General features: G+C 42.4%; 2 protein-coding genes across 3 annotated transcripts in view; one reads left to right on the top strand and one right to left on the bottom strand.

The window, feature by feature from the left end:
• LRRC28 (leucine rich repeat containing 28) overlaps nucleotides 1–7,186 on the bottom strand; it is a 77,941-nt gene extending 70,755 nt beyond the window's left edge. The window contains exons 1-2 of one of the 2 annotated variants that reach the window (XM_036277924.1): nucleotides 7,097–7,186; nucleotides 2,593–2,820 (exon numbers count right to left, since the gene is read on the bottom strand). In XM_036277924.1, the coding sequence (XP_036133817.1) occupies nucleotides 2,593–2,760 (168 nt within the window). In that variant the 5' untranslated portion in view covers nucleotides 2,761–2,820; nucleotides 7,097–7,186. The remainder of the gene's footprint in view (nucleotides 1–2,592; nucleotides 2,821–7,096) is intronic. The other variant, XM_036277925.1, reaches the window with a different exon arrangement.
• Nucleotides 7,187–7,446: 260 nt separating this feature from the next.
• TTC23 (tetratricopeptide repeat domain 23) overlaps nucleotides 7,447–14,457 on the top strand; it is a 50,618-nt gene continuing 43,607 nt past the window's right edge. The window contains exons 1-2 of the mRNA XM_036277926.1: nucleotides 7,447–7,685; nucleotides 12,168–12,367. Coding sequence (XP_036133819.1) covers nucleotides 12,188–12,367 — 180 coding nt within the window. The 5' untranslated portion in view covers nucleotides 7,447–7,685; nucleotides 12,168–12,187. The remainder of the gene's footprint in view (nucleotides 7,686–12,167; nucleotides 12,368–14,457) is intronic.

Here is a 14,457-nt window from a genome sequence, read left to right as displayed (position 1 = left end):
TGGCAAAAAAGACACTGAAATATAAGGAAAAACATTTTAAAAAAATCCTGAACACAATGGAAATCTACTAGTTTTATTTTTCAAAAAGGAAATGACACTGTTAACTTCATACTGGGATACTGTTCTATTCAAATACTTAGCAACAGTATGCCAAGCTGTTTCTATACATTTATCCTTGCCTTTCTTTGATAACCAAATAGCACCGAATATGAACTTTTACGAAGTCAGTGCATTTACCAAGCACCCACTTTTGATAAAACCACTTAGTTTTCAAATGCGGAAAGGTGTGATTCTTTTTTCCCCACGTTCAACATCTGCAATGAAGTCCTTCATGAAGTCTTTCCTCAGATGTTACTTTTAGTACCATCATCTTCCCTAATGAGAAGAATGTATACTTCCACGTACTGGCATACAAACAAAGCATCTTAGAAAAACTAGGGAACTGGGGGAGGGGGGGGCTTAATAATAGCTGTTCCTCTAAAAGGGAAAGACTTTTCCAGAAAACAAATAATGTTAGAGCCTAATCTAGTTCTGTGTGCTACAATACCAACATCATATCTGCTAACCTACGGGACCTGTGGTCATTCTTCCCTTCCAGACGCCTATCTTGCTCCTTCACATAGCATTCTAATCAGGGTTTGTTTTTGTCTTGTTGTTGATGTGTTTCTGAGTCACAAAGCTACACACACAGGTAAGTAAGGAATAAAGTTTCTGCTGCCGATGATGCATCACTATGTCTTTATTAACAAGTACATCGGGTTTTTATTTTTAAGTAAGCACAATGACCTTGGAAAGTTGCAATTTATTAGAATACTGGGACTTGGGCCCTGGCCTGTTTGGTTCAGCGGTTAGAACGTTGGACTGCGGTCCATAGAGACCCAGGTTCGGTTCTCGCTAAGGACACGTACCTTGGTTGCAGTTTGTTCCCAGCCCTGGTTGGGTCATGTGGGTAGCAACCACTCAATGTGTCCTTTTCACATCGATGTTTCTCTTTCTCTCTCTCCCACTCTATCTGAACAAAAAATGGAAAAATGTCTTCGGGTGAGGATAAAAAAAAAAAAAGAATACTGGGACTTGAAAAAACAAAACAAAAAAATCCACTTATTAGTACCTACTCCAAAAGCCTGGTAAATAAGCAGCCTGTTGCCCAGGCTGTGCTGACACCTGCTGGTGCTCTGCAATACCATTCTTGCTTCCTGCTTGCACATTTTAGTAATGCAACTAAGTAATGAGGGAAAGCTATACATTTTAATTTAACTTTAAATTACCAGCCAACCAAAAGGTGGTGGGTTCAATCCCGTCAGGACCCTCTCTATTCTTCCTATTCATTCACTCCTCCTTTCTTGCTTTGCCTCCAAACCAGCTCTGATCCCATGTTTCATCATTTTAATCACTCTTGCCAAAATCCTAAATCTATATATAGATCACCAAAGTCTGAAAACTGAAGAATCTATTTTAAAAAATCTAACTCTGCACTACAAATAACATATATACCAATATGCTAACCACCCTAAATGAAAGATATATATCCATTTATGTCCAGGAACAGCAAAGACAAGCAAATTTTATAATGCTTTTACTCCTTGTAGGTATTTTATATAGATCAATAAAACTTTTCCGAAAAACACCTCATATATATGAAGCTGATAAGATATACTTTCAGATATTTTAGAAAGTCCAATATAGAGAAGGGGATAAAGAATGGGTCAATTCATAAAGAAAAAAAAAAGACATGTAAATTATCTAAAATTAGTAAGAACTAGAATTCAAGCATAAAATTCAAATGAAGTTAAGTGGTAACCAGAAATGGCTACATAAAGCAAACCCATTTAAAACAGAGACCAAATTTCTTAATAAATAGTGGGAATAAAAAGTTTGATTGGAGAATTCTCTTGAAAAAAAAAATTACAAAATGTTTTTTAAAATTTTTTATGCAATAAAATTTAGGTTATAATGATAACTATGTGCTTATTCTTGGGACATAAAAAGAGTGTATCAAATGTTGTTTTTGTGGCAAAACGTTTTCCAACAAATTGGATGATAGCCCAATTCAAAATCATTAATTTTCACAGTGCAATCATAAAAAAGGTTTTTGTTTGTTTTTTTTTTCAAAACACTCAAAGGCTACATCAAGCTTCCCAAATGCCTATCTTAATATTTTAATCTTGAAATAATTCTTTTGTTAAAGTCATTCTTGTTTGTCTTTCTCTTCTTTACTTCTTAATTGGTCCATTTGGTATTGTAACATCCAAAAATCATCTAGGAAGCTTAACACATACACAAAGAAGGCTCCGGCCCACACAGATGCACAGGTTAAGTGAAGAGGGGTTTTTGAATGGGGACAGTTTTATAAGTGGTACATTTGTGAATATTTTGCTTTCCTACATAGCTCCTCCTGTAACCACACAACTGCAGGGACTTGAATAATAAATTCTCAGCTAATAAGAACCCTCTGTAAGTGTGTTTATAGTAGCTGTTTATATAATAAGACAGGATATATATCTTAGTCTGAATATCTTAAGATATGTAAAATATACCATGGTCAGGACCACATTATAAATGAGTTTTTGAAAATGCAATAGGATACTGTACCAAGGTTGTAAGGGAGTTCCTTTTCATATAGAGTCTCTCCAAGTACTGTAGGCCTTCATCTTGCAGTAACTCCAATGGGAAATGGTGTAGATTCCTATAATTTAAGAACAAATTCTTGTGCTTTTCCAGCCTTGCCACAGAGATCGTCTTACAAAGTTCGGATGCCATGACTGAACAGATCCCATCAGGCACGCTGCAGTACTACATGTTGTCAAAATTGGTCCATTTCTAAAGAGGAAAAGGAAAATTCCATAATTATAATATTGCTTACAAGCATTGCCAAATAAACCACTCAGCATATGGAACTATTTGCAGACACTAAACAGTGAGTTCCACATTCAATCTCCATATTTTTTTTTTCATAACAACTGAATTTGTCATACATATTTAGAAGACTAAATTAATAGCTCTAATAAAAATACACTCACTATTTAGGCAATATTTACCACTTAGTAGAAATAGTCCTAATTTAAAAAATAGTCTTGAAGTTGAGATCAGAATGTCTAAGAGAATACAGACCAGTTTCATAATGGGCAACCAAACAGAGAACTTAAAAATCAGATATAGCAAATCCTCATCTTGTATCTAGCTTAAGGTATTTAAAAAATATTTAAATATGTATATAAAATATATCTAGATCATTTACAGCTTCAGTTTCTTCACTTCTTATTATCTTAATATTGTCCTATATACTAACTTTTTGTTTCTTTAATCTCTTTATTCTTTTATTTCTTTCTCCTGATCTTTGCAGATTATCAGAAGTAGCAAAGACATAGTTCTGGGAAGTGGTTTCATTTAATTATTTCAATGAAAAAAGAAATACTGAACTAGGAAATAAGAATGCTATATTATTCTATTATAATTTCTCTGGGTTTAGTTGCCTAATATATTAAATGGAGACAGCAATTTATTGGTAAAGGTCAAAACCCAGAACAGATTAATTTTCCTTCTAGCTCCAAAACTGACAAGGATAGGAAGAGAAACAATATTTGCATCTTGTTGACAAGGTATAAGACAGAAACAAACTTCACAATCACTTAACACTGGAAGAAACAAACTCAGAGCTTCAATACTTTGTCCAAGGTTGAACAGTTCATAAGGGACAATAAAAGCAAGGATTCATTTTTTTTTCTTGAGGGAGAGAGGGGTCCAGTGTATTTCAAAGCCTGGGTTCTTTACGTACACAGGATGCTAAGACAATGCTAAAACTAAAAAGAAGTTAAGCTTGGTTCAGCCTTTACCCTCTATTTTCCTGGGCACCCTTTTTAAAACTCTCTACTGGAAAGTATGTTTTAAGGAAAATAGTTTTTCACTGGGAATGAACACCAAGTTAGTGCAAAATGTAGTAACATAACTTTCAAAGAGCAGAGTTTTGTAACCTTTTGGTTATTTTCTATTATTTCCAAACTCTAATTCCTAGCCAATAAGACAGCATTTGCCATTTTATACAAAAGGACAGAGAATGTGAAATATTCAGTAATACCCCAATGCATCATACGAATCCAATACTGTCCCATATATATTCAATCTACTCACCTATTTTTAGGAGACATATTATGTGACTTTGAGCAAGAGTCTCACATCTTTCCACATCTTAATTCTCAGCTATAAAGCAAGTAGAACCTCAAACTTAACACATTCAAAGGAGTGCTCCCCGCTCCCCAAATCCTCTACCTTTTTTTTTTTCTATTTCAAAAAATAGCACACGCCTCCATCCACCATCTGCTGAAAGTCATGAATGATTCCATCCATAATTCACCTGCCTTCTCCAATTTATGAGGTCATCTCCAGAATACCTCTTAAATCCATCCACAATTCCCCGTCACCCAAAAACCAAAAGCCACTGCAATCTCCTGCCTGGCCACCTGTGTGACTGGTCTTCCTGTGTCCACTCTGGCCACGTTCTAATACATTAACCACTTAGCTGTAGGCTTATAAAAACGTAAATCCAGCGGTCTCCGCCCCCTCCTCTCTCAGGTAACCTGACTTTCTAGTGAGCAGATATTCTACTAAATAAATCCTTCACAAGTATATTTAGCCCTGGCTGGTTTGGCTCAGTGGTAGAGTGTCCGTCGGCGGAACAATGAGTCCTGGGTTCGATTTCAGTCAAGGGCACGTACCTCGGTTGCAGTTCATCCCTGCCCTGGTCGGGGTTGTGAGGGAGGCAACCAGTAGATGTGTCCCTCTCACGTCGATGTTTCTGTCTCTCTCCCTTTCTTTCCCTGTCTCTCCCTCCCACTCTATCTGAAGATAACATAGGAAAATATCTGACCAGGCCACAGGCTATTCGCTATCTGGGCCTGCCTACTTCTTCCGCCTTATCTGGAAGTACTCTCCCTGGCTTCTCACCAAGTTCCTGGGCTTTTCTAGTTTTTAAAAATGCCCTTGCCCTGGCCAGTGTTGCTCAGTGGTTAGAGCGCCGGCCCTAGGACCAAAGGGTCCCGGGTTTGATTCCAATTCAAAGGCATATACCTGGGTTTGGGCTTGATCCCTGGCCCCCGCTGGGGGTGCATGCAGGAGGCAACCAATCAATCTCTCTCTCTCTCCCCCTCACCGCCTTCCCTTCCACTCTCTCTCTAAAAAAAAAACAAAACAAAAAACACAAAAAATCAATGGGAAAAATATCCTCGAGAGAGGATTAACCAAAAAACAAAAAAAGCGCCCTCCTTTGAGCCAGGAAAGCACCATCCCACCATTCTTCCGGTTTCAAATGTGAAAATCCCTTCCCTGTCCCAAGCTGAAGTATTCCCCCAATTATGTCGGAGAAACCAATGGTCTTTTTCTTGGTAGGACTCCTCACGATTTGTAATCTCTATATTTATTGGTGTACTTGCTTATTGTCAATCTAGCCAGGAGACTGGATGCTCCTGAAGGCAGAAGACAATCTTGAGGTTGTCTCCACCTCTGTGCACCTGTCTCTACCATTAGCTGACGAATGGGTGACTAGGACATGTGAATTACACATACAGTGAGTCCCCACTTAACACCTCCGATAGGTTCTGCAACTTAAAGCGAAACAATATAGAAACCAATTTCCCCGTAGGCTACCTGGTATGAACCAGAGTTAAGTTCTCCTCAATGTTACAACAAAATGACAATGGACAAAACAATGTTATTGGAGGACCTGCTGTACTGCAAGGGAGATTTCTTTCATTCTCTGATCTAAGGTCTGCTTGTGGATAACCATATACCTAGTGTTTGCCATAAGCCATAAAGATCCCCAATACTTACAACTCTGCGTTGCAATAGACATAATTTACCCCCATTTTACAGATGAGGAAACTGAGTTTCTCAGAGGGTAACTTGCCAGCACTCCAGCCCGGGTGGGTCAGCTCTAAAACCTGTGCCTGCCGGACCAATTCCGTGGGGCCTCTGCGTCTCACCATTATCATTCAAGCGGCAGGCAAAGCTTATATACATGTAAGACTACAAAGCAAAATTCGAGATAAAACCCACACTCATGAAAGACCCAATTAGAGAATTCGCGGTAACCAGAATTCACTGTAACCGGGATGGCTTTCCTTCTGAATCCTCTGGCTGGAACTGACTGCCTTCAAACACGTCATTAAATAAACCCTGTTAAAATGCATCTTGCTACAAAGGCACTTGCAGAGGTGAAAACCTACCCAAATGAAACCTGAAAGTTGCCCATGGAAAAATAATGCGCATGCGCCCTGGTCAGTGTGGCTCAGCAGTGAGAGCATGGGCCCAAGGACCAAAGGGTAACGGGTTCCTCTCCGGTCAAGGGCAAGTTCATGGAAAAATACCCTCGGGTGAGGATTAACTAACAATAACAATAATAATGATGCGAATGGTTTTCCAATCTGCATGCATTGGAAATATACATCCTTTACCGGGATATTTTTCTACCTCTTACCTGCAGTGAAAAGTAAATGGCACATTCAGTACTAACTGCACCTCCACAGCGAGTTTTCTGGCAGGGAAACACCACCCCTCGTTAATGATTATGTAAAGAAACCAAACCTTCCACCTTTCGAGCACTTCACACACGTTAGGCAGGGGTGTCTCAAAGGAGAGGAAGGGGTCCCTTAGCCCGACTTCGGCACCTAAGTCGGAGCACCCGCTCGTACTTCCTAACCCTGGACACGGGGCTGCACACGGCGCGTGGAAAGCATCTGTGAAAGGCCATTTCCTCGGAAGCCCCGCGGGAAGTCGCAGGCGAAACACACGCCGTCCACCTCCAGTGTGTGTGCAGACGGAGGTCTGCAGGGTATTACACGTCGAGCACGGTTCCAAACCCCGACGTCGTTACAGTCTGGAAGCAGCGAGCCAGGTGACAGGTGTTTCCCAGACCCAGGATCCCGATGCTCAGGGCCAGGAGGGCCCCGCAGCTGTAGGCACCTGAGGGCCGGCCGGGCCCGCTCGCACCGCGGTCCACCCACCGCCGCCCCCGGGCTTTCGCCCGATCCAGCCTGGGAGGCGGAGGCCGGGACAGCGGGCCTCGCCACTTCGGCCGCCTGGGACTCCTGAGCGACACACTCACCTCGGCGCCGGCGGAGCGGGCGCCCCGGGGCGCAGGCTGCGCTGGACCGCTACCGGGGGACGCCGGGCGGGGCGGGGCGCCGGGCGGGGGCGGGGCGAGGCGCCGGCGGGGAGGGGCGGGGCGGAGCGGGGCGGGGCGGAACCTTCACTACACAGAGCTGGGAAAGAGGGAGCGACGGAGGAGGACGGAACCTCGCGATAATTCCACCCTGTTCTCGCGGTTTCACGATAGGTCGGACGAGAGGCTCGTTTTCCAAGCGATGTGGCCATTGGCCGAGAGCTTCGCTTCCTCTACACTGGCCCCGCCCACCTCCCTCTTTGCTTCCGGCTGCGGCTGCAGGCTTGCTGTCAAGAGAGAGTGGCTTTTTGCTTTTGCGGTTTGAAGGTGTAATTTCGCCGGCTCCAACCTCAGACACCGTCAGTCACTACGCTGTGCCCTCGTTCACACATTCATTCGAGCCCTCGTGCTGTCATTCAGTGCAGACGTTGTTACAGCAATAACACCCGAGCGCTGGTTGTGTTCCAAGCAGCGTTCTAAGAGCTGTGCCTAGATTAACCTCTATTGACCCTGCAGCAATCCCATGACACAGGTACTATTATTGTACTCCTTTGGCGCATGAAACACTGAGGCCGGGTGGGATGATGCAACATGGCCAAGGGTAGTTAGCAAGGAGTGAGCCCGAGCACGGGATCTCAGGTTCGTTCCAGCGATGAGGCGGTGACCTGGTCTCCGCTCTTGAAATGCCTGCTGTTGGGAAAGATCAGGGGAAAGGGCAGTGTCAGCTTAGTAAGTATTGAGGCCGTTCCTGACTGAGTAGGCCTTGAATACCTATTTCTTCAAGACCGAAAATTTCTGTATCAAGGAATGGAGACATCAAAGGAAGAGACCCTGATGCTGGTTAAAAAAAAAGAAAGAAAGAGAGAGAGAGAGAGAGAGAGAGAGAGAGAGAAGGAAAGAAAGAAAGAAAGAAAAAGAAAGAAAGAAAGAAAGAAAGAAAGAGAAAGAAAGAAAGATCCAAACATTGTTAGGGAACATTTTATAAAAAACAAACTAGTTGTTTAGATACCTTGTTTGTTAACGTGGCAACTTTCCTCTCGAAATGAGGTGGTTTTTAAAATTTTTTCCTCTTGTGAAACTGCTGTTATTTATTCTTTGTAAAGCTTGATATTGATTCATTTATCAGCGGTTCATTGGCAAGCCAGCTTGACTTTGTAGTTTTACGTTGGTTTAGTTACTGTTAGAGATGAATGACCTAGAAAGCAGAGTTACATGAAATAAAAATAAAACCTATTCCAAAACAAGGCATGAGTTATCATGAAATACCAATTATTTATTTATTAAACCTGGTCTTCAGAAGTTACTGAAGTATACAGCATGGTGTGTGTGCCCTCCACTTCTGAGACCATTTGCACAGGTTTCTAAATACGTAAGAAATTGTAATACTGGGGAATTTTTTTGTGTGTGTGCTAGACTTAAAGTGAGGAAACCTACAGTTTGTGTAAAAACAAAATCCTTAGGGTATTAAAAATCAACCCAAATAATAAGACTTGCTGTTCATATCGAAGAGTCACAAAAAAAGGATTAACAGTAGATAGAACAATTTCTCAAAAACTAATCAATGTTAGCCTCTTATTTTCATTTCTTTAAAAATGGAAATATTTTAATGTGTTAATTTAACATCTGATATTTCATCATGGAAAATGACTTATCTTAACATGACTTCTGCCCCCTGAAATGGACACATAAGTGACCAAGTGATTCAATGTGTTAGTATAGTTAGCAATCCTATGACTAACTTAAAAGTTCTCTAAGTCTTTTAATGTCAATTTTCACATTTTGCCTTACTCAAAACAAGGTGGGGAATACTCTAAACCAAGGAGCTGACAGTCTTTGACAAACTCGAAATCAACCAACATGCGGTGATACCACTTTAAGAAAATTCCAAGGAAAAGACAACCTTGTTTAAAAATTCCCACCTCTGGCTTCCAAGGATTGGGTTACAAACTTCGACAAAATACCCTTCCCCACTCCCTATTGGTGCATGCTCTATCATTCATTCTCCTGCCCTGGAGTTTTGTGAGGTACCACGTTGCTTTTCCGGAAAAGGCTACTTTAACTAAAAGGCTACTTTAGTCTGAAACTACCCAACTTTAGATTTTTGATGGTTATCGGTCTGTAACAAAGAATCACCGAGCTGTTACAAGGGGAAATAGCTGTCAAGACAACTGTGTAAGTCACTGGAAAGAGAAACGGAGAACCTCTCAAGCCGCAGTGAATGGACAAAGGATTTAACAACACAGAGATGTGAGAGTTGAAACTTTTCTGATTTTTCGCTAGTTTTAAAGAAGTTACTGTTGAGGGAAAACCAGATAAAATGCAGGCACAATCCAAGAGTGTCAGGAAGCGGGGTATTCAGAAAGGGTGTTTTTCTCTTCAGGGTGGCGTTGGAAGAACATTATTCCCAGATTTGCCTTGGGTTTTTGGATAATAAAGGGAACAAGATCATATTAATTATAAATGATTTTATACTCCAAGAAGCTGTAGTTTGTTGTTGTTTTAATAGAGGAACACTTAGTAATGTTACTGTAATTACCAAGTGAGAAAGTTATTTTTGTTTGTATGTTATCATACCTAGCATAATAGACAACCCAACCCATCTATTAAGAGAAAATTAGAATCATCTTTGGATTCAAATTTTGTATGTATTTGTAGATGGGGAGATGCAGAGGCAGATCTGCTAATGATCAAGCAAAATGTAATTATTGTATATGAAGTAGTAGGTAATTAACAATAGTTCTCAAAAATGAAATTCAGCATTTATACAGTATTTTCAAAAATGATATTTTTATTGAAACTAAAATATAAAAGTTTAGGGAAATACTGATAAATGAGAATGACATATACGGGCTGGTACAGAAGTAGGTTTGCAGTTGTGAGTACGTGAAACAGTTTATTCTTGTATTATTTATTAATTATTATAATATTTTCCATGGTAACAACTATAAACTTACTTTTGACCCACCCTGTATTAAAACGTATTTGAGCCCTGGCCAGTTTGGCTCAGCGGTTGGAGCATCGGCCTGCGGTACAGAGAGACCCGGGTTCGGTTCCCGCTAAGGGCACGTACTTTGGTTGCAGTTTGTCCCCGGCCCTGGTTGGTCGTGCGGGTGGCAGCCACTCGATGTGTCCCTTCACGTCGATGTTTCTCTCTCTCTCTTCCTCTCTCTCCCTCCCGCTCTATCTGAACAAAAAATGGAAAAATGTCCTCGGGTGAGGATAAAAAACAAACAAAAAAAAAACGTATTTGAAATAGCAACACAATGTTTTTTTTTGGATCCAACCCGATACATAATTCTGAAATATAGCATCTTAAAGATTCTCTAAACATTAATTCACTTAGTAAATAAAATACCTCATGGCACATCTAGAAGTCTACAAGGCCTAATTCATTGTAAATATGCAATAAATATTTCTTGAGGAGCCTCTGACAATCTATATAGGGGATATAAAAGAATAAAATACAACCTCTCAAGAGGCTCACAGTTTAGTTGGGGGAATAAGACTCAAAACATTTATTTATTTATTTTCATCTTCACCTGAGGATATTTTTACATTTATCTTCAGACACAGTGGGAGGGAGGGGGGGAGAGAGAGAGAGAGAGAGAGAGAAACATTGATGTGAGAGAGACACATTGACTGGTTGCCACCCGCACAACCCCAACCGGGACCGGGGATGAACAGCAACCGAGGTACGTGCCCTTGGCTGAAATCGAGCCTGGGACTCTTTGGTCCGTGGGCTGATGCTCTAACCGTTCAGCCAGATCGGCCAGGGCCACTCATCCTAGGTCATGGGTGAGTTGTCAGCCAATATGTGCAGCCTAAGGAATTACTGGCTCTGACTGCAGCAGAAAGTTTAATTGGAGGCCTTGGTAAAAAAGAAACAAAAAACAAAACAAAACAAAACAAAAAAAACAATAAGAAAAAGCATGAGAAGTTACATCAGAGTTTGGGTTCCTTAGATCCGAGCAGGGTCCAATGTAGGGCTATTACTCTCCATTACGGAGACAAACACCTTTGGAGTACTTTTCCCTCTGCATCATGAATTTCGAGTTTTTCCAGTCCAGTTGGTGGGAACAGGCACTGCTTGCCTTGATGAGCACGAGACACGATTCTTTTCAGACTTGTTAGAGGACTCTCTCCAGACTCAAGCAGACCTTACATACCTGCCAATCAGTATTCCCTCCCCATATGTGAGGGGTTCCCTCTGCTAATGTCTGGGCTCCTCTCTGCACAGCTCAGTCTGCTCCAATAGTCTGTCCTGTAGACTCAAACCCTGAGCTCTATTTTCCCAGCTCAGATAGTCTACAGGGTAACTTCTAGGTCCCCTGAAATTGCATGCCCTGGAAACTTTCTCAAAGCAGTAAGCTGGGGCGATCATGCGGCTCCCTGTGCTTCTCTCTTCCATCTGTCAGGTCTGATACCCCGTCTCTTGAAAACCATTATTTCGTTTTTGTTTTTGTCTGTGGGTCGGTTGGTTGTGTGTTTTTTATTTTGTTTATTGGTTGGTTGGTTATTTCAGGCAAGAGGTTAAATCGGGTCCCTAGATTGGACGTGGAATTTAAGAAGTCACTTTTTTCCACTTCAAGGTCAATGGGGGTTGAGCTGATCTAACCTGGGCTCTGAGAGTTGTTTGGGATCAGCTGAGTTCTAGTGTATATTATATATTAGATATTTATTATATATTATATATACATATTAGATATAACATGGGCATGTTATATATAGACATGCGTGTATATGTATGTGTGTGCATATGTGTGTATATATACATATATATAATGAATAAAGAATGTTTGATTTAAACTGAAAATCAGCCTGAAAGTTTTACAAAGAAGTCAGTACTAGATACCAGGATTTTTTTTTTGGCTAGAATGCTACTATTTTCAAAGAAGCCATGGGTGTAGTGTTGAAATTTTCCTAGAATCTAGCCTCAGTATAATGCAACACATATTTCTAAAAGTCAACATGCAAATGATTATTTAACGCCACTGTTTTCTTATTTAAAAACCAGAGGATAATGTATGTAAAAATATGCAAGACTCACAGGAAACCCACGTATCCAACCACTTAGAGGAGGTCGTTGCTGCTGTCAGCATAACCCCTGGAAAGAACATCGAGGTCCAGCTACCTCAGACAGTCCTCTTCCAGCCTCCGCGAGAGAAACTCCACCTCTGCAAAGAGAAAGCGAAGTCCCATGCCAGCAGGCATGAAGTAAGGAGCCTTCCTTTTCCATACCTGTCCTCTGGTTGCTGAGAAGTGCAGTCGCTTAGCTTACGTGCCTAGTCTCTGGAGTTTGGCACGAGGAAGTACGCAGGAGAGCTCCTTTGTCACAGCCCGGGTGGGTATGGCACAGGTCAGGACTCCAACACGGCGGCTGGAAGCAGCGAGTTTGCCTGAATGAGCGCGCAGATGAACAGACAAGTCTGCCCTGACTCGTGTGTCTTCTACACTGGCTGCTCGCAGGCTGGGCCTCCTGCCCTCTCATTTCCCGCCGGTCAATACATAGTTATTGAGCCCCTCGAATGTGCACATCTGGGCACTGGAATGCGACACGAAGCAGGTGCAGCTTCTGCTCTCCGAGCTTAGAATTCTTATGTTCTTAATCTTCTCGTTCTCTACATACTTTTGTCCTCTCCTCAAAAGCTTCCCCCGCTTCATATGCGTTTCTCCAGCACCTCCTACGTGTCGGGCTCTGTTTGCTCATTCATTCCCCAAAGGCCTACTGTGTGGGCACCACATGCCAGGCCCTGTGCAGGTGCTGAGGGCAAGGGTGGCAGAGCCATGGCGTCTGCCCCGGAGGGACTCATGGTTTGGTTGGGAAGATTGACAGGAGACAGACAGTGGTAGTCGGTGACGGACACACGTTCAGGTGAAATAGTTGTCAAACGTGGGGGTCTGGGTTGTGGGGAAAGGGGTAGACAATGAGCCTGAAGGTGGGGGGTGGGACAGCAATCTAGACACACTTTTAGGGATAGAAGTACTTGGCCTGCCCTGGTAACAGTGCTTATTAGGAGTTGGCCAGGTAAGGGGGAAGACAATAGATGGAGGTGGCAGATAATAAGTTAAGGGTCTGAGGGACACAGTCTGTTTGGGGAACTACAAGGAACCTTTTGGATTTGAGAGAGCGAGAGAGAGGAAGGGAGAGGGGAAGAGAGAGAGAGAAACGTCAATGAGAGAGAATCATTGATTAGCCGCCTCCTGCACACCCCCTACCCAGGATCAAGCTCGCAACCCAGGCATGTGCCCTGACCAGGAATCAAACAAGCACCGAAAGGATTTGGTGCACAGGATGGTGCCCAACCAGCTGAGCTACACCAGCCTGGGCTGAATACTACTCCATTGTGTAGCTACATATACCTTTTCTTTATCCGTTTATCCATCACTGAATGCTTAAATTGTTTCCATGGGACACGGGCAGGAAAGGAGGTTGGTTTATGGATAGGGGCCTGGAGGGTTTTAATTTCAAGAGTTTAGATGTTTCTCCTGAAGGTGTAAGAAATGATCATAGTACTGTAAGCAGGAGAGTGCATTGGGCAGGTTTGAGTTTCTGGAATAATCACTCATAGCTGGAGAAGAGAGCGGAACGGGGTGAGGGTCGGGGACAGTTTGGAGGACATTTGCAGCAAGGAATTACAAGAGCCTGAACTACAGCAGAGATAGTAGAGATGCTGATATTGTTTGACAAGAATTTGAAATTGCCCAGTCAGTGTGGTTCAGTGGTTGGGCGTCGACCTATGCACCAAGAGGTCGCCAGTTCAGTTCTTGGCCAGGGCACATGCCCAGGTTGTAGGCCCAATCCCCAGTGGGGGGCATGCAGGAGGCGGCCATTCTATGTTCTCTCTCATCAATGTTTCTATCCCTCTCCCTCTCCCTTCCTCTCTCTAAAATCAATAAAGGGAAAAAAAAAAAAATCAGTGCAACCTGGTGACTGAGGGGGAGTCAGGGATGGAGGGGCGAGAGCACAGTCTTTAACTTAGGTCTCCACTGGCCTGGTCACTGGAGGCTCACTGGTACCCTGTGTCTTTGTAATGAACACAGAGGAGGAATAGGATTATGGAGAGAGGGCATGAATCTAATACTGAATGTGTGCTTATTCATATGCAACCGATATTTATTTAGTACCTACTATGTGCCAGGCCCTGTGCTAGATGGAACTAGGTTGGCAGCCTTTTTCAGTCCGAGTTCTGCTGGAGAATTAAACACTACCACCCAAAACCCATCTTTGTTTTGTTTTCTTATGCACCCCAAGTGCTTAGAACCAAGCCTGGCACATAGTAGGCACTGCAATAAATATATAAGGA

This window comes from Molossus molossus, unplaced genomic scaffold (assembly GCF_014108415.1).
Source record: "Molossus molossus isolate mMolMol1 unplaced genomic scaffold, mMolMol1.p scaffold_m16_p_24, whole genome shotgun sequence".
NCBI classification, from domain to species: Eukaryota; Metazoa; Chordata; class Mammalia; order Chiroptera; family Molossidae; genus Molossus; species Molossus molossus.
The sequence above is the reverse complement of the archived record's forward strand: the minus strand, read 5'-3'. Positions and strand labels throughout refer to the sequence as shown.